This window comes from Sciurus carolinensis, chromosome 1, assembly GCF_902686445.1.
Source record: "Sciurus carolinensis chromosome 1, mSciCar1.2, whole genome shotgun sequence".
Classification (NCBI taxonomy): domain Eukaryota; kingdom Metazoa; phylum Chordata; class Mammalia; order Rodentia; family Sciuridae; genus Sciurus; species Sciurus carolinensis.
Window position 1 is genome coordinate 98303328 of NC_062213.1, and position 23459 is coordinate 98326786.

The following is a 23459-nucleotide window of genomic DNA, read 5'->3' on the forward strand; positions in this document are numbered from 1 at the left end:
GGCACAGAGGCGAATGAACACCTGTAACTCTAAGGTAGGAGGATTACAAATTTGAGACCAAATTAGCAAGACCCTGTCTCATAATAAAATAAAAAGGGCTGGGGAGGTAACTCAGTGGTAGAGTAGCCTTGGGTTTAGTCCTCAGTACAACACACACACACACACACACAAATCATGTATATGCCAGGCAAACATTAACAAAAAGAAAGCTACTGTAGCTACATTAATATCACATAAAATAAAAAAATTCAAACTTTTTTAATATATGTATTTTTTAGTTGTAGGTGGACACAATACCTTTCTTTTATTTTTATGTGGTGCTGAGGATCAAACCCGGGGCCTCACGCATGCTAGGCAAGTGTGCTACCACTGAGCCACAGCTCCAGCCCCACATAAAATAAAATTTAAGACTGAAAGTATTTGCAATGCAGAGTTTCTACATTGATATGTTTTAATTCACCAGGAAGATACAATAATTCCACATGCTCTTAATACAGCTTCATATTTACAATGAAAAAAATTGACAGAACTTCCAGGAAAAAATTGATAAATCTCCTACAATTGTGAGAAAGTTGACCATATTTTCCTATTAATGGATGGTGAGACCTGGTCTCAAATAAAAAATGAAAAGAGACAGGGATCTAGTTCTGTGGTAGAGCACTTGTGAGTTCAAACCCCAAGTACATGCCCCCCCAAAATAGCTTAATTTAATGAGCTTTATAAAACCCTGTAGTAGATAACTGGAGAAAAGGTATTCTTTCTCCTATATATGCAACATTGTAAGCAAGCTTATTGAGATATAACTGATATGCAATAAGTGGTACATCTTTTCCTTTGCAATCCTGGGGATTAAACTGGAGTGCTTGGGCTGGGGTTGTAGCTCGGTGGAAAAGCTCTTGCCTAGCACATGTGAAACACTGGATTCCATCCTCAGCACCACATAAAAATAAATAAAATAAAGATATTGTGTCCATGTACAACTAAAATAAATAAATAAATAAATAAACTGGAGTGTTTTACCACTGAGCTACCTCCCCAGAAGTTTTTTGTTTGTTTGTTGTTTTTGTGACAGGATCTGACTAAATTGCCCACTTGTCCTTGAATTTTTGGTCTTCCTGCCTTAGTCTCCCAAGTTGCGGGAATTACAAGTGTCCATCACTGCACTGGGCTAAACTGTACATGTTTAAAGCATACAATTTTGTTAGTTTGACTTAGTATTCATCTATAAAACCATCACTAAGGATCAAGAAAATGAACATATTCATCAATGTGGAAAGTTTACTCATTCTCCTTTTGTCTTGGGTGGCAGGATAACCTAAATAGAGAGCACATTTTCCATTTCTGGCAGTTAGTTGTGACCATGTGACTGCATTCTAATTATGTATGTAAACAAAGAAGATCTGAATGGTTTGTGCTGGATGACTCTTCCAGAAAATCTCCTTAAAGAAGGGTCAGACAAGCTGGGCAGGTTGGTGCACACCTGTAATCCCAGCAACTTGGGAGGCTGAGGCAGGAGGATTGCAAATTTGAGGCCAGCCTCAGCAATTTGGTGAGAACTTGTCTCAAAATAAAAAGGGCCATGGATGTAGCTCAGTGGTAGATTTCCCCTAGTTTCAATCCCCACTACTTGGGGAGAAACAAAAAGTATCAGCTGTCATATGCTGGCTTTATTTTATTTTACTTTTTGGGTGGGGTGAGGAGGTGATGCTGGGGATTGAACTCAAGGCCAAGGCCATGTGCTCTACCACTGAGCTCTACCCCAGCCCTGTCCTCTTTAATTCTTTCAATCATCTTCTCCACCTCTTTAATTCTTTCAATTATTGTTTCCATCTCTCTTCTTCCTGTTTCCTCTTTAAAACAGACATTTTATTTGAAGAATCTTGGGATTTTTTTTTTTTTTTTTTTTTTTGGCACTGTGGATTGATCCCAGGGCCACTCAACCACTGAGCCACATACCCAGTCTTTTTTATGATTTTTTTATTTTGAGACAGGGTCTTGGTGAGTTATTTAGGGCCTTGCTAAATTGTTGGGGCTTGCTTTGAACTTGTGGATGCTCCTACCTCAGCCTCCCTAGTCAATGGAGTTACAGACATGTGCCACTGTGTTTGGCAAGATCTTGTCATTTTAAGGCAAAGTAAGGATGGAAGCCTCAGAGTAAGGATAATAGAGCAGGAAAACAGAAGCAACTTGGAAATCTGTCTCTGAATTCTTGAGGATACTATATATCAGCCCTGTGCTTCCTACAGCCAGACTTCATTACCTTGAGAGAAAAATAAACTTTTATCTTATTTAACTCTCTATTATTTCCATTGTCTGTTACAAATATAAATACAATTTCAAGTTGATACATAATTAGTACTGGAAGTGGTAGTGCAAGCTATAGTATCTAAAATATGCCATGCACACCTGTAATCCCAGCAGCTCAGGAGGCTGAGAAAGGAGAATTGTGAGTTCAAACTCAGTTTCAGCAACTTAGCGAGTCACTAAGCAACTCAGGGAGACCCTGTCTCAAATAAAATATAAAAAAGGACTGGGAATGTGGCTCGGTGGTTAAGCACCCCTGGGATCAATCCCTGGTACCAAAATAATATAATAATAATAATAATAATAATAATAATAATAGTAATAATAACAAAATGTGCCATTGTCTTAGAAATATATTGGGCAGTTGTTAGGGAGGATTCTGCTATGGCAATCTGGAAAGTTGGTAGCCCTTAGGATCTGCAAATAATTGCCCATGCTACCTTAAAAAGCAATTGAGAAAACTGGTCTTCTGCATACTTTTCTTTCTTAGTCTCAATTAAAGATGGTATTTAACCCTGAATTCAAAGTCACCACCCTTTAGAAAGTCACTTATTTCTCTGGATGTCTTCCATGTATATGTAATATATATGTATTAATAAACTTCTGGGGGTTTTTGGTTTTTGTTTAAGTTGCTTAGGGCCTAGTTAAATTGTCAAGGCTAGCTTTGAACTTGCAATTCTCCTGCCTCAGCCTCTTGAGCTGCTGTGATTACAGGCAGGCACCACTGCACCAGGCAATCTTTTGTTTGTTTAAAAGGAAAAAAACAATTGAAAATCTGGGCCTAGTGGCATAATAAAATTCCAGCAGCTTGGGAGACTGAGGCAGGAGATCTCAAGTTCAAAACCAGCCCCAGCAATTTAGCAAGACTTTGTCTCAAAATAAAAAATAAAAAGGGCTATGGATGTTGCTCAGTGGTTAAATGCCCCTAGGTTCAATCCTCCATGCAAAAAAAAAAAAAAAAAACGCAATTGAGATTGAGACAAGTTATTGTGAGCTAACTCCTTTGTGCTGTGTGTTTAGCAAAACCCTACATTAGACACTTGAAATCAAGCTTGAGCTGGTAAGCATAAAAAATGGAAATAACACTGCATTAAAGAAAGCACTGTTTGCTTAGGACACACACACAAACCAGGAATAGAAAAGGTGACCGTGAGGCCCTAAGTAACTTAGCGAGACCCTGTCTCAAAATAAAAAAATCAAAAGGGCAGAGGATGGGGCTCAGTGTCTAAGCACCCCTGGGTTCAATCTCAGGTACAAAAACAAAAAAGTGACTGTGAGTTTCATTATTTGTTATGCCATCCTGGGAATCAAACCCAGAGCCTCACACATACCAGGCAAGCACTTTACCACTGAACTATACTCCCAGATCATTTCTTCTTGGTTTTTGTTTTGTTCTTGGTGGTGCTGGTAATTGAACTCAGGGTCTTGTATCTGCTAGGCAAGCCCTCTACCACTGAGACATATCCCCAGCCCAAGTTAATCTCACTAATCTAAACTAAAATGGCTAAGGACATAGCTGCTGCTGGGTATGGTAATTCATGCCTGTCATCCTAGCAATTGGGGAGGTTGAGAAAGATCACAACCAGGTTCAAGTTCAACTTGGAAAATTTAGCAAGACCCTGTTTCAACATAAAATAAAAAGGACTTGGGGTGTAGGTTGGTGGCAGAGCACCCCCATTACTGCAATGAATAAATAAAATTAACAGTGTAGTCTTCTCCTTCAAGCCCCCATGGGAGACTTAGGGAGAATGGTCAGAAAACAGAGGTCAATACACAAAACATGAGAGTTTCTAGGCTTTGTATGATAAGGTAATATCTTGGGATACAGTAACACATGCTGAAGGATTTACTGAAAGTCTTATAATTATTTCAGGAAACAATTTTATCAAAACAAACTAACAGAAAGTCCACATTTGGTCCACAGCAGCCTGCAACAGCCTATGACTATAGGTTAAAACATCTTGAATTCCAAACTTGTCCCTCTAAAAGGGGTTACCAAAATTTTGTAACCCTTAAAAGGAAGTGTTATCTGTAGAAGCTTCCTCAGATTGAGCACCAGGGAAGAAGCAGAGTCAGGGGAACTGGATGTATAATAGTGGAGATATTTTTTTTTTTTTTTTTTTTTTTTTTTGCGGTGCTGGGGATCAAACCCAGGGCCTTGTGCTTACAAGGCAAGCACACTACCAACTGAGCTATCTCCCCAGCCCAGTGGAGATATTTTTGAGGATGCAGAACCAGGGAAGCCAGGTAGACTGACCAAGTAACTTGCTCCTCTGTCTGTGCAGATCATCCTTGCCTCAGGCCCCAGATTTGAATACATGTTGTTCTGATAATGCTATGTAACACATCCTTCCAAAATTGAGTGGTCTAAAATAACAATTATGGATCTAAAGGGATTGGTTGGGCACTTGGGCTCAGGGTATCCTATGGTTGTGGACAGGTATGGACTGAAGCAGGAGCAGGTGGGAGCTGACTGAAGTCTTACCATCTCCATATATTCTCAGGGCTTTTCAATGGCTCTCTGTATGGGCTAATTTGGGTCACAAGATGGTGGCTTTAGGGCAGTTGAAATGGTGAGGCCCAGGATCCCAGCTGAAGTTGCATTGCTTTTCAGGACCTAGCCTTTGGAGTTATGAAGTATCCCTTTCTACCATGCTGTATTGATCAACCAACCATACACAGGCACATCAAGGTTCAAGGGACAGAAACATAGAACCTGCCTCTCAGTGGGCTATAAAACATTGATGAATGTCTGCTGGGTATTTCCTATGCTCTCCTTTCCCACATGGGAATTTTGATTTTGTTTAACTTTTCTCATTCCATTATGGTATATCAGATGTGTTGAGTGATGATAACTTTATCTTTGGTTTATAGGTTGCGAATCACAAGTAACCACATGAGGAATGGATAAATCATTGAGTAACTGAAGGGATATTCTGCTTCAGAGTCTAAAACCCATTCTCCTCTTCTTCCTTAGTAAAAGAACCCTTAGCCAGGTGTGATGGCATGCACCTGGAATGCCAGCTACCCAGGAGGCTAAGGCAGGAGAATCACAACTGAGGTCAGCGTGAGCAATTCAGCAAGATCTTGTCTCAAAAATAAAGAAAGCTGGAATGTAGCTCAGTGGTAGAGTGGTAGAGTATGGAAAAAAGTAAAATAATAATAAAATTGACCAGGCATGGTGGTGCATACCTGTAATCCTAGCACTCAGGAGGCTGAGGCAGGAGAATCGCAAGTTCAAAGCCAGCCTCAGCAACTAATCAAGGCCCTAAGCAACGTAGTGGGACCCTGTCTCAAAAGGGAAAAAAAAGAAAAACTGGAAATGAAGTTCAGTGGTAAAGCACCCTTGGGTTCAATCCCCAGTACTAAAAATAAATAAATATAACAGTAATAAAACTTGAATCTAATTGAAACCACTATAATTTTTGGTCTGTTATTGGCAGCCAAAATCAGCTTGGTGCAGTGGCACACACCTGTAATCCCACTTACTCTCAAGGCTGAGGCAGGAGGATCAAAAGTTCAAGGCCAGCCTAGAAAATTTATCGAGACCCTGTCTCAAAATAAAAAACAAAAAAGGCTAGGGATTGTAGCTCAATGGTAAAGTACCCCTGGGTTCAATCCCAGTACTACAAAACAAAAACAAAACAAAAAAAATCACTCCTACCTTAGACAGATAGTAGGTTCTTCTCACCGGTTGTCCATGAAACTAGTTTTTTTTTTTTTTTTTTTTTTTTTTTTTTTTTGCGGTGCTGGGGATTGAACCCAGGGCCTTGTGTTTATGAGGTAGGCACTCTACCAACTGAGCTATCTCCCCAACCCCATGAAAGTAGTTTTGCTCACCCTTTTTTTTTTTTTTGGTGTGGTGGGGGCAGCATTAGGGATTGAACCCAGGGCCTTGTCACAGGTGTGTGCCACCATGCTTGACCTCTTGTCAAATTTCTAATCTGAAGATGATAAGAGGTCACAATTGTTTCGAGGAACTGTGCTCTCTATTGTTTGTCCAATAAAGCCTATTTTTATAATGTGGGCGAGCCTATTTGCTCCTTTTCTTAAAGAATCAGCTCAAACTGTAAGACAACAGGAGAAATCTCCTTTGGCATACGCTACCACCTTTAATTTTCACAACCACTTTCTGAGACAGAGAAATGAGGTAATTGAGACCTAAGGAAATAGGAGCTTCTGGTTAAACGTGGTGGGTTGACCACACACAATTATCTCTGCTCCCCCCAAGAAACCACACCAAAATGAGATTAAAGAAATTTAGGGCTGGGGATATAGCTCAGTTGGTAGAGTGCTTGCCTCACAAGCACAAGGCCCTGGGTTCAATCCCCAGCACCACCAAAAAAAAAAAAAAAAAAAAAAAAGAAATTTAAAAGTACAAAATCATAAGAAAGGAGACTAGCACAAATGAGATTTAATTTGAAAAGTGGGAAACCAGATATCTGAGGTAACTGACATAAATTTGAGGATTTCCCATTCTACCCAGTAAAGTAAATAGGGAAGAAATAATCAGAAACTTGAAACCTGTAAAGACTCAAAACTTTTAACAGTCCTTAAGTGTTCGGAAAGAGGCAATGGCACATGCCCGTAATTACAGTTACTACGGAGGCTGAGGCAGGAGGATCACAAGTTCAAGACCAAGCCTCAGCAATTTAGTGAGATCCTGTCTCAAAAAATAAAAAAGGGCTGGGAATGTAGCTTAGTGGTAAGGTGCCCCTGGGTTCAATCTCCAGTCCTCCCCACAAAAAAGTGGGTAGGGGGGGTGAGAGTATAGCTCAATAGTAAACACTTGCCTAGCATGTATAAGGTTCTGGGTTCAATCCCCAATCCCTAGCACTCCAGAAATGAAGTTAGAAAAACTAGAGTAAATCAATTTTTTTATTTGTTTTTGGTACCGGGGATTGAACCCAGGGGTGCTTAACCACTGAGCAACATCCTCAGCCCTTCTTTTTCGGTCTCACAAATGCTGAGACTGGCCTTGAATTTGTGATCTTCCTGCCTCAGACTTTGTAGTCACTGGGCATGCATGCCACCATGCCCAGCTATATAGTTTGCTTGCTTCATCAAGGCCAACACTTTGGGACATTAGTATTTCTTAAATTAAATGTAAATGTAAACTGGGCCTATAATCCCAATGACTACAGAGGCAAGAAATGCCAATCACTTAGGACTTGGGAGTCCTTTATGAGTTGGTTATAAAAGTATTAATCGTTTCAGCTTTCCTGGGCCCAAATGTAGTTCTCCAAGCAAAGTCATGCACAGCCTGACTACCAAGTAATGACAGGACCTGTGTCCCAGTCTTCTGGTTCTTTCCATGTGTTTGGTGATCATAAGAACAAGGAAACCTTCCTCTGAATTAAGCGCTCCATGAAGATAGATGTTTTATCCTATAGTTTTTATAGACTCAACTGATAGAAGCCAGGCTTAAAGGATTCCTGCTCCTTGAGGATGTGGGGAAAAAGGTACACTCATACATTGCTGGTGGGGCTGCAAATTAGTGCAGCCACTCTGGAAAGCAGTGTGAAAATTCCTCAGAAAGCTTGGAATGGACCCACCATTTGACCCAGCTATCCCACTCCTTGGCCTATACCCAAAGGACTTAAAATCAGCATACTAGAGATATAGCCACATCAATCTTCAATGCTGCTCAATAGGAATAGGAAGCCAGATTGTGGAACCAACCTAGGTGTCCTTCAACTGATGAATGGATAAAGAATTTGTAGTATATATATATATATATATAAAATGGAATATTACTCAGCTATAAAGAATAATAAAATTATGGCATTTGCAGGCAAATGGATGAAATTGGAGAATATCATGCTAAGTGAGATAAGCCAATCTCAAAAAACCAAAGGACGAATGATCTTGCTGATAAGTGGATGATGACACATAATGGGGGGTGGGAGGGGCAAGAATGGAAGAAGGAGGGACTGTATACAGGGAAAAGAGGGGTGGGAGGGTTGGGGGGGAAGGAAAAAATAACAGAATGAATCAAACATCATTACCCTATGTAAATGTATGATTATGCAAATGGTATGCTGTTACTCCATGTACAAACAGAAACAACATGTATCCCATTTAAAAAAAAAAAAAAGGATTCCTGCTCCTTGAGGCGTTGGTCCAATTGCCAACCAGTTTCTGAGCTCCTCAATTCCTCAACTATGCCTCCACATGCTATCAGCACATACTGCTCCTGTAAAGGGGAAACATCCCTATCTCTTTATCTGCTGATAAACTTTTCACCCTTTTAGAGGGCTCAATGTTTCCTTCAGGACCCTGCCCAAAAGCAACAGTTAGGCTTTCTCTTCACAATCCCACACTGCTTTGTTTATCCTTCTCATATGGGCTCTTTGTAGATTCTGAGCCCTCAGTGCCAGTAGTTTTCTGTTCACCTCTCTGGACTTGATGCCTAACATAAAAGTGGGCTCTCAGCAAATTTCTCTTAATGACAAAGCAAAATAGCACCAGGACATTAGAACCAGCAAAAGTGACTAACATGGAAGAGACTGGAGGAAGATGTGAGGATAGGAAGTAAGATACAGAGAGCTCAAAAGGGAAGAAGTCCTTCAGGCCATGTGCTCCTTCCCCTCAGCTCTTACTTTCCCAAATGCTAAGCTACTCACTATTTGAAGCAAAAAAGGAAAAAAATTTGCCAAGCTTTATTTAGGTTGTATTGGTTACAGATAACATATCTAACCCTATATCCCACCCCACCCTGCAGTCCCCTGGGCAGGCTCTGCCACCTTTTCCCTCCAGTCTCACTTCTTATCCTCCTCCTTCTTATCCTTCTTGCCATCCTTGGTGGCCTGGGAGGCCAGAGAGCCCATGGCATTTCGAATGGCTTCATTATTAGGATCCACACCTGGAAGGTTCTCTAGGACACTCTGAAGGAACTCAGGGTCCTGCATCACGTCATAATCATCTTCCTCCTGAAAAAAGGCAGTGTCAGCTCATGCAGTGTACGGGCTGGCAGGGAGCAAGCAGGTGTAAGGGACAGGGGCACACTGCTGCTTCAGCCATGCTCTTCTCTTGACCAGGGGCAGGAGCTAAGGGGTACCTCTAAGCCAAGGGAAGGAAGGAGATTGAGCAAGATACAATACCCAGAGATGTTACATAATCTGCCATATCTGCCCCACCCTTGTGGTATGCAGGTGGAACCCACAGCCTCCTGCATGCTAGGCTAGGTAAAGAGAGCCATCTCACCAGTCCTTCCCTAGATGGTACGAATGCAAACTTATTACTGACCAAACAGAGGAGAAGACTGAGAACTTTGCTAATTGTACTCAGGAGGTAAAAACAGCCATCACATGCAGGTTTCCTGTTATCAGATGCCCAGAAGTCCTTTCTCTTTTTCCCACTCTTTTCACTCTCCTGGGGGGATGATATCCTATAGAACTGGGATTCCATAGGATAGAGTTAAAATTCTCCCACCAGCAATGAAGAATTTGAGAACAGTGGGACATTTTTCCAACTTGGACCAATAGCATTCTGTTGCCTTAAGCAAGGTTTACAAACAAGAAATGCACAAGCATGTGTTGTTTCCTTCTGCTTCTCAAAGAGCTCATTTATAGAACCCAGAGGGAGGAATGGCCTCAGGCCCAGAGAGTTGAAGATCTGACTGCACGGGGAATTTATTCCTGATGGGGGTGGGGGGCTATTGCTGGCCCTCACCTTGGTTGGTTCAGATGTGTCCATGGCTGAGCTGGCATCGAGGTCGGCTGATTCTGCCTGGCCAAACTCTGAGAAAAGGAAGGCAGTCTGCTCAGTTTCACTTCCCCATCCCACGCACTGCCCATGCACTACACCCTGCCCTGGCTTACCTGCTCCCTGTAGGGACATCTGCATGGCATATGCAATCTGCTCTTCCTCAGTCATACTACTTAGATCAGGGAGCCCTGTGCGGCCAAACTCCTGCTGGCTGATGGTCATCTTCAGCAGGGCATCATCTGAGTCTGGGAAAAGGAAGAAAAGGATGGGGTAGAACTGGTGTCACATTCCACACAGACTCACCTCCAGTCATTCTTTCCAGCCCATCCCTTTCACAGATTCCTTTTCTTCTAGATACCCGCCCCGCATTTTCAATATCTCTAGTTTTCAATGTTTATCACCCTGCAGTCCCAGGACTTCAGATTCCACCTCTTTCACCTTCAGTCCCAGCTGTAGCAATCCCAGCCTCAGCTGCAGAGGCTGCCGCTGCCCGCCGTGCCTCCTCCTCCTGCCTTTGCCGCTGCTCTTCCATAGAAACACGAAGAGCCTGGCAAAGGGAAAGGCAAGATCAGATGTCCCGCAGTCTCATTTTAACCAGGAGCTGAGGAAGTCAGTTGAGGATGTAGGAAAGGAGCCTAGAGATCAGCTTCTGGTTTATCATAAGGGAAGGATCTGGAGGAGTAAGAAGTGGTATGGGGAAAAAGGAAGGACTTGGGCAAAGCATGGGGTTTAATCAGGAGAAATGAACAAGATAGGAGTCTGACATTGGCATCTCTACAGATCAAACAGAAATATGGGGAAGAGAATAAATAGGGGGTTTTGGAAAACAAGGATTATAGGAATATTGAGGACTGCCCAGCCCCATGATACAGATACAGATCAGTAAAGGAGAATAACGGAAAAAAAACCCTGGGCTCTACTTTGGGTCAACATTTACTCACCAGGGCCAGCTCAGGATCAGCACTGGGATCCACTCCAAATTCAAAGTCACTAGCACCAAGACCCAGCATGGCACCACCTTCACCAGCCAGAATTGGAGAACTGATGAGAGCATCAGCCAAGCTGGGTCCAGGAGGCACAGTCACCAGATGAGAACCAGTTCCATCTTTGCCATTCAGTGTGTTTACAAAGGCCGTCAGCTTTTCTGTGTTCACCTCCTGTAGGAGAACACATGACACTCTCCTTCATACCTTGCTCCTTCCTCCTCTGTCACCTCAGCTCTTGTCTATAGCTCCTTTCTCATTCTGGTCCCTTCTCTGGGTAAGGTTTGGCCTGAACATAACCAAATCAAGTCAATGTCCCCCAGTTCCAGCTTACCTCTTCCCCAAAATTGATAATGTCAACATTTACTTTTTCTTTCTTGAGGCGCTTAGCCAGTTTAACCAGCTACGAAGAAAGGAAGAAAAATCAAGAAATCAATTCCTTGAGAGAGGAAGACTTGCTTCACAGAAGTACACAGAAATCCACTGACTTCTCCAAGGTCCCCCAACAGAAACAGAATTCTGCATATTCACGTTTCCCCCATGTGATAAGCTCGATGCCTCTGCAGGGATCTCCTAAGTGCTAAAAGACCTCATTTCCAAAAATGGACTGCCCCAAATGCACTATCTCTTGGACTTACGTCCTTCTCATTGTCTTCTACAGGGCTTCCCACAAAAGCAATGATGCGCATCTTGTGATTCTTGCCCTGTCGGTGCTTCAGAGCCAGCTAGTAAAGGAAGAGAAAGTCCTTAGGGTCAACCAACATAATTACCTAGCTCTTCCCTCCATCACTCTATTCCTTTTCTTCCTCATAGTTCCTATGTACTTCATATCTACCATTGTGCTCGCACAAGATCTAACCTCTCCCTTCTTGCTGTGCCTTTCTGTGGCTAAAGAGGAGGGAAAATGAATTCTCAAGTCTAGGGATTATTCCCTTCATAATGCTCACAGATCATAAGATTCATCCCACTATATCCTTTCTGTAGTTCCCCTGTCTCCCCTTACTCTCGCTCTAGTTCAAGATTCCAGAAGAGGGCTGGGGTTGCAGCTTAGTGGTAGAGCACCTGCAAGGCACTGGGTTTGGTCCTCAACATCACATAAAAATAAATTAAAAAATAAAGGTACTGGGTCCATCTACAACTAAAAATTAAAAGATTCCAGAGGAAAAATGAGTGATACTGAAAGCAAACTCCACGCAGGGAGGGAAAACCCCAAGCAGGAAGGGAAAACTAAAGGGACCCAGTAGAACTTACATGGGCTACACGAATGCCAGTGCAGAAGGTGATCTTGCCCTTGGGTTGAACGGTATGGAGCTTAGAGAGGATGCGGCCAGTGTCAGGGGTTAGTGTGGTCAGCACTTCACAGTCACTGGATATGGGGAAGAGCATTTTAGTGAGTTCAGGTAAGCACAAGGACCTCCTAACTTGTGTCTGACTCATAACTTTTTCTTTAAAGTTATTGATAAAAATTATATCTTCATTCTTCTGAATCAAACTAATATTTATTAGAAACCAAGCACAGAAATTATAAGGATTGGTTTGTAAGAAGTCTGCCCTTTGCCTCCCAATGTTTTACTCTAACTTCTCATCCTATTTTGCTCTCAGGGTCCTGAGAATCTTCCACAAAAATTTCATGCTACTTTGTGTCTTCCCACCCTCTCCATTTCTAGACCCATTTTTCAGTTAAGAGCATGTATATTGAAGTGGAAGGTTACTCATTTGACAACTATCAGTTCCTGAAACAAAGCACCACTGGGGTAACAGGATGTGTGATATATACTCAGCTCTGGTCCAAAAATCACTTTTTGTGGATTTTACTTTTTTTTTTTTTTTTTTTTTTGCAGTACTGGGGATTTGAACCCAGGGCCTTGTGCTTGCAAGGCAAACACTCAACCAACTGAGCTATATCCCCAGCCCCAGTGGATTTTACTTTTTTATCCTCCTCTTTTTTGAAGTGCTGAGGATTGAACCCAGGGCCTCACACATGCTAAGCAAATGCTCTACCACTAAGCTACACTCCCAGACCTGACTTTAAAATATACTATGAGGGCTTGGGTTGTAGCTCAGCATTAGAACACTTGCCTAGCATGCTCAAGGCCCTAGGTTCAATCCTCAATTCTGAAACAGAAACAAATAACAAAAAAGAAATAATAATAAAATAAAATATATTGCAAAATTTCATTCCAGGAGATTTTTGTAACTATATCAAATCATTTAAATATTAAAAAGGATTTATTATTGGCATTTATATTAAGTAGTGAAGAACACAGTCTAAGAAGGTTATGGGCAAAAGCAGTCTCAGGGAAGCCATGAAAGGGCAGTCATCTCAGATACTACATGCAACATGTAACATGGGAAGAAAAACCACCCACCTACCAAGTCCCTCCTCCTCTGTCTCACATACTTGGCCAGTGTGATGAGGCCCACGTTGTTCTCAGGGTTGCTTCGAGTCTTTGAGTGACATACTATGTTGACAGCATCCTGTTGGGCCTGTAGCCGAGTGGGTAAGAAGTCTCCATTCCGCATATACTCACTGTTGTCCACACTGTCAGATAAGAGGTGAAGGAAGAGAGAGAAGTATTTTAGGATCTCTCTGAAACATTCTCTTCAGTTCTGAGGCTCCCATTAATCACCTTTCATGTGAGGTACACTATGTTATGGCAGTGGACCTCAGCCTTGGTGGAACACAGAATTACCTGTAATTTTTTTTTATTTAAATATTTTTAGTTGTAGATGGACACAATATTTTATTTATTCATTTTTATGTGGTGCTGAGGATCAAACCTAGTGCCTCACATGTGCTAGGCAAGCACTCTACCACTGAACCACAACCCCAGCCCTGGTAATTTTTTTTAATACAGTGTGTGTATATGACCAAGTTTTATCATGGACTTACTGATGCAGAATAACCAGAGGAGGAAAATTTTTTTAACTTTCCACAATTCTGAAAAGCATCAAAGACTGCAGTGTCCTTATGTACCAGTTGTTATTAAGCTGTAACAGATATTTTAAAATCTGCCATAAAGAGTATATTCAAATACAGGAAATAAAGAAACCTTTTAATCTAGCCTTCTACCAGCAGCCAGGAACCAACCCATGTCCTTGGTCACCAGCACATACAGCTCCAGTTGAATGACAGCTGGTTGAAAACCTCCTTCACATAAATTTAATCACATCTTGACTTGGGTTCATTTTTGCTGATTTCTGGTTTTTTTTTTTTTTTTTTTTTAAATCATGATATTCAGAAAGGTCTTGGGTTCAAAATGTGTTATTTTTCAAGACTGAGATTTGTTCATTAAGAAGCTTCTAAGAGTCATGTGCAGTGGTGCATGCCTGTAATCCCAGTAGCTGGGGAGGCTGGGGCAGGAGGATTGAGAGTTCAAAGCCAGCCTCAGCAAAAAGCAAGCCCCTAAGCAACTCAGTGAGACTCTGTCTCTAAATAAAATATAAAGAAGGGCTGGGGATGTGGCTCAGTGGTTGAGTGCCTCTGGTTCCATCCCCAGTAGCCCCCACCCTCTCCCCACAAAAAACATGAAGAGCAATCTGTGTTTACAGTAGGGTAGTTTTCAATTTTTTTAAGTATTTTTTTTTAGTTGTCAATGGACCTTTATGTTATTCATTTGTATGCGATGCTGAGGATCAAACCCAGTGCCTCACACATGCTAGGTAAGCGCTCTACCACTGAGTCACAATCCCACGTGTTTTAATGGAGATGGCCTGGGGACTATGTTCATTCCTGACCTAGCTTCACTACATATTCAAAGAAGAGGGTGATGAAGAATCCTAGGAGACCTAGAAAGCTAAGGATTCTTATCCAGACTGGGGTTTTTGGTATAACACTCTTTTTTGCAACATGCTAATCCCATCTACAAAGAAAGAATATAAAAACTCTATTTTGAAAATTTAAGTTTTTTCAGAAAAAAACTAACATCCTTCTATCTCTCCTGTCTCCCTCTCTTTTTTTTTTTTTTCCCCCCTGTACTAGGGATTTAACCCGGGGGTAATTCACCAGTGAGCTACATCCACAGCCCTTTTTTTCCTAATAACTTTCATTTTATTTATTTATTTATTTGGTGCTGAGGATTAAACCCACTGCCTCACTTGTGCTAGGCAGGCACTCTACCACTGAGTCACAAGTCCAGTCCAGCTGACCCTTTTTAAACTAAGTTGTTTAGGGCCTTGCTAAACTACTGAGGCTGGCCTTGAACTTTCGATCTTTCTGTCTCAGTCTTCCAAGCTGCTGAATTACAGGTGTGTGTGTGCCACCACTCATAGTTCTCCTGCCTTTTACTATCACATGGATATCAAAGCTGGGAGCTAGCTGTAGAGCACAGCTAAGGCTCCTGTCTTCTAACCAGGATAATGTATCAATTATCTGTAGCAGTGCAATTTCTCTTAGAAGGAGATGTTTTCTACGAGCAACTCCAAATCTCAGTGATAAGTTCCAAAACTACCCATTTTCCATTTTTATGTAATTTATGAAGAAAGACTGAAGTCGTGTTGACTCTCACAGCCACTGAAACTGACTGACCCTTCATTGTGTTGGTCTCCCCCAGAGAGACTTAAGCAGAACACAGAAGTTTGGTTGTCTAGATGTCCAGTTTTTATACCATCACTCTCTTAGATCATTTTGAAGAACATAACCCTCCCTTAAATTTTTTGGGGAATAAATATAAATTTTTCTCAGGAAGAATATAATAAACTGTACAGTTACTCTGACCTATTAAAAAGGTGTTACTGGGGCTGGGGAGATAGCTCAGTTGGTAGAGTGCTCGCCTTGCAAGCACAAGGCCCTGGGTTCAATCCCCAGCACCGCAAAAAAAAAAAAAAAAAAGGTGTTACCAGGGCTGGGGATATAGCTCAGTCGGTAGAGTGCTTGCCTTGCAAGCACAAAGGCCCTGGGTTCAATCCCCAGCACCGCGGAAAAAAAAAAAAAAAAAAAAAAAAGTGTTACCAGAAAAAAATACTTTTTTAGATACTTACAAAAGAGCATATACTAGGCATAATGCAATGATTGTGGTTAAATGTTGAATAGTTTTGGAAGCTGGACTGAATGGCAAAAATGAGGTTTCCTTGATTTTGGATCTCAACACTTCTATCCCTATGAATTTTGACAATCCAAAAGAATCTAGCCTTGTATGATTGTGCTCACCTGTAATACTAGCTACTCAAGTGGCTGAGGCAGAAGGATACAGCAAGTTCGAAGCCAACCTTGGCAACTCAGCAAGACCCTGTCTCAAAATAAAAAAGGGCTAGGAATGTAGCTCAGTGATAAAGTGCATCTGGGTTCATCCCCAATACTGCAAAATAAAAATAATAAATTTTAAAAAAGAGAAAAGAATCCAGATAATACAAAATACAAGTTCTGTTTTCCAGAGACCAAAAGCAGGTAAATGAGGTGGTTACATAAGTGCCTGTAGATGATTAATTCTTGATGACCCCGTAGGTCCCTGAAAGAGAGCTCTAACAGAGAATGATTCTGTGCTAATGGGAGGAAGCAGTGCCCTAGATGAGATACCTCATTTCTACTGGCAAGAAAAATATTGGTTTGGGGGCAATTTTTTTCTTTAGAATGTTCTGTCTAATAATAAACACAAAGCAAAAATGGTAAAGAGATAATTAAGAAGCAAATGGAAAATAAGCAAAGAAGAGAATGTAGGATAGTGTTCAGGCTCAGGTTCAAATTCCCACTCTATTTCTTAGGATCACAGAATTATGATCCTAAGAAAGTTGCATATTTCTCTGAGGTTGTTACCTCACCTGTAAAATGGGTTTTATTGTAACCAACCCTGTGGGATTGCTGTTCAGGTTAAATATAAAGAAAGTACTTAGCAAAGTGCCTGACGCCTACCTAGCAAGCATAAAACAAAGACTGATCCAGAGTGGGAACTCAATACGTACCTCTAAACAAACTATGTAAAGAAGGTCAAGAGCTGACTCTACTGACCATTCCTTATATTTTCCATGATACATTGTTTCTGATTATTCTCCCAACAGGGAAGTAACAGCCTCTCAAACTCTAATATAAAGTACCAAGTCCCAACATAAAACACAATGCAGGCCTTGAGCATAGTCCAGATGCAACAGATACTAAGATAAAGGATTGTGGACAAGACTAGCAGGTGGATAAGGGTGAGGGGAAAATGGTGGCAGAGTAAGAAAGGAGAGAAACGGGGAGAACTGGCTGTGGAGAACAATGCAGTAGTTTTCATACTTTGCCATGAATCAGCACCAGTAGGGTGGAAGGCTGGTGGAGGCAAAAAACAGATGCTTCACCACCTATGTATTCATTCCTAAAAAACATTGTTTAGTCTTCTCAATCTTAAACTTGATATGAATGGAATACATGTGTTTTTTAAAATTCTGAGACAATGTTAAGTTGCAGGTTGGTCTCTTGTCATCCTCCTGACTCAGCCTCCCAAATTACTGGGATTATAGGTGTGTGCTGCTACCCACCATGCCCAGTTTCATCTACCTTTTTCATTTTTTTTTTTTTTTTTTTTTTGGTGCCAGGGATTGAACCCAGCAGTGTTTAAGCTCTAAGTCACATCCCTCCTAGTCCTTTTTATTTATTTATTTGTTCATTTGTTTATGTAGGTACCGGGGATTGAAACTGGGCACTCTGCCACTGAGTCACACCCCTAGTCCTATTTTTTTTTTTTTTTTTTTTTTTTGGTGGTGCTGGGGATTGAACCAAGGGCCTTGTGCATGCGAGGTAAGCACTCTACCAACTGAGCTATATCCCCAGCCTTCCCCCTCCACAGTTCTATTTTATATTTTATTTAGAGACAGGATCTCACTCAGTTGCTTAGCACCTCACTTTTGCTGAAGCTGGCTTTGAACTCACAATCCTCCTATCTCAGCCTCCCAAACTGCTGAGATTACAGGCATGCACCACCGTGCCGGCCAGCTACATTTTTTAATAGGATTCTCCAAACAATTTGGCCATCATCATTATTCCATGCCTGGAGTATTACAATTCACCACCATTATGTCTCTGATCCTAATCTTTCCTCTTACACATGAATCTGGATATATATATATATATAGATATATATATATGTATATAAATAGTACTGCAGGTTGAACCCAGGCATACTCTACCCCTGAGTTATATCCCTAGTCCTATTTTTTTTTTTTTTTTTGACACAAGGTATTGAACCCAGGAGCACTTAACCACTGAGCCACATCCCCAGCCCCATACATACATACATGTATTTATATATATGTTGTGTGTGTGTATATGTGTGTGTGTGTGTATATATATATATATATATATTTTTTTTTTTTCTTTTTTTTTGAGACAGCGTCTTGCTAAGTTGCTGAGGCTCAATGAACTCCTGATCCTCCTGCCTCAGGCTCCCAAGCTGCTGGGATTACAGGTGTGCACCACTGTGCCCAGCCATCCTAGCCCTTTTTATTTTTTGAGACAGATCTTACTAGATTGCGTCTGCTAGCCTCAAACTTTTGATCCTCTTGCCTCAGCTTCCATTGTTGCTGGACTTACAGCCAAAACAACAGTCCTTTTTTTTTTTTTTTTTTTTTTGGCAGGAGGGATTAGGGATTGAACACAGGGTTGCTTAAACACTGAGTCTCTTTTTTATGTTTTGAGACAAGATTTCACTAAGTCTTTAGGGCCTCACTATGTTGCTGAGGCTGGTCTCAAATCTGCAATCTTTTTGCCTCTGCCTCCCAATTTGTTGGGACTGCAGGCACGTGACACCACACCCAGCTCAGAACAATATTCTTTTTTTTTTTTTTTTTTTTAAATGCAGTGCTGGGGATTGAACCCAGGACCTTATGCTTGTGAGGCAAGCACTCTACCAACTGAGCTATATCCCCAGTCCCCAGAATATTCTTAAATGCCATTTCACATAGCCTCTCCCATGACCCTCAGAACTTTTTTTATGAATGTAATCTTTATTTATTTATTTATTTATTTATTTTTTAATGTGGTGCTGAAGATCGAATGCAGTGCCTCACCCATGCTAGGCAAACAATCTACCACTGAGCTAAAACCCCAACCCCAGCCTCAGAACTTTCTTTTTTTGGAACTGGAGATTGAACCAGGGTTTTGCAAATGCAAGGCATATGCTTCATTACGGAGCTACATCCCTGCCTCAGAACTTTCTTGACAGTCCTCAATGGACAGTCGTGAAGACAAAGTTCAACTCCTCAATTTAACCAGGTGCTGTGGTGCACACCTATAATCTCAGCAGCTCGGCAGGCTGAGGCAGGAGAATCGTGAGTTCAAAGCCAGCCTCAGCAAAAGTGAGGCGCTAAGCAATTGACTGAGACCCTGTCTCTAAATAAATAAAAAATCTCTTCAGCTTGACATTCATGATATTCTACTTAATCCCATCTACCTTAAAAAAAAAAAGAAAAAGAAAAAGAAAGAAAGAACAGGTGCAGGGCAAGCCTGTAATCACAGCAACTCAGGAAGCTGAGACAGAAGGACTGTAAGTTTGTGTCCATCCTCAGCAATTTAGTGAGGCCCTAAGGAACTTAATGAAACCCATATCAAAAATAAAAAAAAGTAAAGGGCTGGGGATGTAGCTCAGTGGTAAAATGTCCCTGGGTTACATTCCCAGTACCAAAAAGAAGGAAAACAAACACAAAAACAAACACAACCAGCTATCTTAAACTAACAAGTCATATATCACATCATTCTATTTCCCACTTCCTCATATGCTGGGCATTTACACTTCAGCAGTTTTGTATATGCCCTTCCCCTATCTGTAATCACCTGTCATTCTCAATATTTGTTAAAGTCCCTTCAAATCTCCTCCTAAATTTTTTCTTAAGGACTCCCCAAGTGTCATGGCCACTAATGAAAGCACAACACTTTATAATTTGCAGAACACCATATATATTATATATATATATATATATATATATATAATATATATATTTTAAATACCTGTGCTATAAGACAGAAGTTATTATAATTCCCAGTTTATAGACAGACTTACTAACCTCAAGAACATGCAACTTGCGGCAAATACCAAAAAATGAAGGTTTTCTATCAGATATGCACTCTGTCCCAATCGTTGCCAGACTTAGCAAATCACATAGGATTCCCAGTTAAATTTAAATTTTGGATAAATAAGAAACTTTTTAGTGCAATATCTGGGACACACTTATACACATCATTGTTCTTTTTGTTTGTTTGTTTTCAGTACCAGGGACTGAACCCAGGGACACTTAACCACTGAGCCACATCCCCAGCCCTTTTTATTTTTTTATTTTGAGACAGGGTCTTGCTAAGTTACTTAGGACCTTGCTAAGATGCTGGGGCTGGCTTTGACTCCCAATCCTCTTGCCTCAGTCTCCTGAGCCAGTGGGATTACAGGCATGCGCCACCACTCCCGGCAATAGCCATCTTTTATTTTTATGTACTGTTTATCTGAAATTCAGCTGGGGGGTGGTACTGGAAATTGAACCCAAAGATACTCTACTACTGAGCTACAGCTACAGCTTTTTAAATTTATTTTGAGAAAGAGTCTAGCTAAGTTGCTGAGGCTTATCTCGAAATTTTGATCTTCCTGCTTCAGCCTCCTGAGTTGCTAGGATTACAAGATTGTGCCACCATGCCCAAGCTTGAAATTCATATTTAACTGGGTATGTTGTATTTATCTAGTAGTACAATTTTTCACGGAAGAGAGAAAAGGAGAAACCTCTTAGGTGTCTGTTCCTTCTAACTGGAGACCTGTGTACGTTTGTGTAACTATTCTGCACTATACTCTATGTTCACATTTGGAAGGAACTTTTTTGTTTTTGTGGTGCTGGGGATCAAATCCAGGGCTTCACACACGCTGGGCAAGAACTCTGCCACTGAACTTCATCCCTAGCCCTAAAAGGAACTCGAAACACTGCAAGTTTGTTCTCAGTTTCTAATCGGCTTCGGTCCAAGTCTGAGACTGATGAAGAGTCTCACTGGATTAAAAAAAACATACAAACAACAACAACAACCTTTGTGGTTTTTTAAGTAGCTTAACTAGCTGTGTGACTTTGGACAACTTACTTCGAATCGCTGAGCCTCATCTGAAATGTGGAGGAATATTTACTTTGAAATGCTGCTGTGAGGTTTAAATAAAAGAAGCAATATTCCTGCCACGTAGAAAATAATCTGCAAGTGATGGCTTTAAAGACGAAACAGGGAAAGGGAGTGGAGTTTGAGGTCAAGGAATGGGACATCTAATAATAATCAGAAATATCTTTACCATCATCATCTTTCTTCCTAATATCCATTATTTTAAGGAGAGGAGGGCAAAGTTGGAGAAGCAGCCTAAGATAGTTCTGGGGCTAGTATGGAGCAGATGATGCTGAAATAAAGCAAAACAGCAAGGATCACCGGCTCGGAGCTAGAAGGAATACCCGGTCTGCCTCTCTAGGGCCCCAGGATGACTCAGGGAGTCGCCTCGGCTCCTCCTCTGTGGACCCCAAGGCCGCGTCTCGACCAACAGCCCCTCGGCCTCACCCCGGGGCCCAGCCGGCCTGGGCGCTACGCACCCCCGACCCAGTCACGCCCCCACGAGCCCCAAGGTAGTTCCTCACCAAACCATAGTACTCTCCAACACCATCTTGCCACCTTCCTCCCTCCTGACCGGTTCTCCGAGACTGCCTAACAACAGCTCCTCCAATTGGCCCTCCGGTAATCACCAATCACACACCTCGACGCCGCCCGCCGGTCCCGCCTCCATCCACCACGTTGCGTTCTGGGAGTTGTAGGCGCCACTAAATAAGAGGGACATCCGGGGGTGGATTGGTGTAGAGGGTTACCAAGGTAATGTAAGAGCCTCACCAACACCTTCCCTGCTATTCTAGTTCTCAGGTGGGTTTCCCCACTGGCCGGATCTCAGAGAAACTATGGAGGAACATTCGAATGTGTTGTGGTAATGTCAGTTCCAGCATTATATCTTTTTTTTTTTTTTTTTTTTCCGGTACTGAAGATCGAACTGGGCATGCTAGGAAAGTGCTTCCTCCACTAGTGAATTACACTCCCAGCCACCCACCACCCACCTTTTTACTTTTTCTTAATTTTGTTTTGAGACAGGGTCTTGCTAAATTGCCCAGGCTGGCCTTGAACTCTGCATCCTCCTACACTCAACCTACAGGACTACCTGGGATTATGAGATTCATCACCGCGCGGGCGCAGCAATGTCTTTTTTATTTTTATTTTTTAATCAATTCATTCATTCATATTGGGAGTTGAATCCAGGGCCATTCTACCACTGAGCTACACCCCTAGCCTCCCCACCATTTTTTTTTTTTTTTTTTTTTTTTTTTTTTTTTTTTTTTTTTTAATTGAGACAGAGGCTCACTAAATTGCCCTGACTGGTCCGGAATTTATGATCCTCCTGCCTCCAGTCTCCAGTCACTGAAATCACAGGTGTTTGCCTCCACACCCAGCAATACTGTCATTTTTTAAATATTTTCTTTTAGTTGTAGATGGACACAATACCTCTATTTTATTGATTTATTTTTATGTGGTGCTGAGGATCAAACCTCCCACATGCTAGGCAAGTGCTCTACCACTGAATCACATCCCCAGCCCAAGCATTGTCATTTTTAAAGTGTGGCAGATCTCCAGCTGGGCACGGTAGCTCTCGCCTGTAATCCCAGCAGTTTGGGAGGCTGAAACAGGAGGACCGTGGATTCAAAAGCCAGTGTCAGGAAAAGCAAGGTGCTAAGCAACTCAGTGTAGACCCTGTCTCTAAATAAAATACAGGGGCTGGGGATATAACTCACCACAAAAAAAAAAAAAAAAAAAAAAAAAAAAAAAATAGGGCTGGGGATGTGGCTCAGTGGTCAGAGTGCCCTGAGTTCAGTCCCTGGTACCCATGCCCCCCCCCCCACAAAAATGACGCAAAACCGGTAACAATATTTCAGCTCCCTCTGGTCCCTATAGCACTTTGTTCAGCTTTCTATTATAATCCCTTAGATCCCTGAGTTGAATTTATTTATGTATCTATTTTCCCCATTTAACTAAGGGCAGGAAAGGTTTCTAAATCATTACTTGAGCCCATTAGTAAGCCTGACACACAGCAGGAGTTCAGAAAAGGTTTGACTAAGCAATAAGTTAATCTTTCAAAGAATGGGAGACAAACTAGTAAACAATTTTGGTTAATAATAATATTCAAAATCTGGCGTGGTGGCGCATGCCTATAACCATAACTCCAGAGGCTGAGGTAGGAAGATGTCCATGGTCAAGGTCAGCCTACGCTACTTAGGAAGAAGACACTGTCTCAAAATAAAAAATAAAAAGGGAATTAAGGATATAGCTCAGTGGTAAAGTGTGCCTACCCTCAATCCCCACTACCCAAATTAAATAACATTCATTCAAAAATGCTTTGTTCGGGCTGGGGAGATAACTCAGGTGGTAGAGTGCTTGCCTTGCAAGCACACTGCCCTGGGTTCAATCCCCAGTATCGCGCAAAAAAAAAAAAAAAAAAAAAAAAAAAA

General features: G+C 41.6%; 1 protein-coding gene and 1 non-coding gene across 4 annotated transcripts; one reads left to right on the forward strand and one right to left on the reverse strand.

Annotated features, from left to right (window-relative positions):
• The first annotated feature begins 6572 nt into the window (after window positions 1–6572).
• Trnav-cac (transfer RNA valine (anticodon CAC)) lies at window positions 6573–6645 on the forward strand. Its single transcript has one exon. It is a non-coding gene; the product is annotated as a tRNA-Val (tRNA).
• Window positions 6646–8998: 2353 nt separating this feature from the next.
• Psmd4 (proteasome 26S subunit ubiquitin receptor, non-ATPase 4) lies at window positions 8999–21637 on the reverse strand. Of its 3 annotated transcripts, XM_047548433.1 has the most exons (11): window positions 21552–21597; window positions 16147–16225; window positions 13399–13539; window positions 12249–12363; window positions 11636–11722; window positions 11332–11400; window positions 10956–11171; window positions 10444–10561; window positions 10128–10259; window positions 9979–10046; window positions 8999–9236 (listed from the first exon to the last, which is right to left on the reverse strand). In XM_047548433.1, exons 3-11 carry the CDS (start codon window positions 13518–13520, stop codon window positions 9066–9068), a joined length of 1098 nt encoding a protein of 365 aa, XP_047404389.1. In that variant the 5' UTR covers window positions 13521–13539; window positions 16147–16225; window positions 21552–21597; the 3' UTR covers window positions 8999–9065. The 3 variants fall into 3 exon arrangements, with proteins under 3 accessions (XP_047404389.1, XP_047404385.1, XP_047404380.1); XM_047548429.1 differs by lacking the exon at window positions 16147–16225 and having other exon boundaries at window positions 10453–10561; window positions 21552–21637; XM_047548424.1 differs by lacking the exon at window positions 16147–16225 and having other exon boundaries at window positions 21552–21637.
• Between the last annotated feature and the right edge of the window lie 1822 nt (window positions 21638–23459).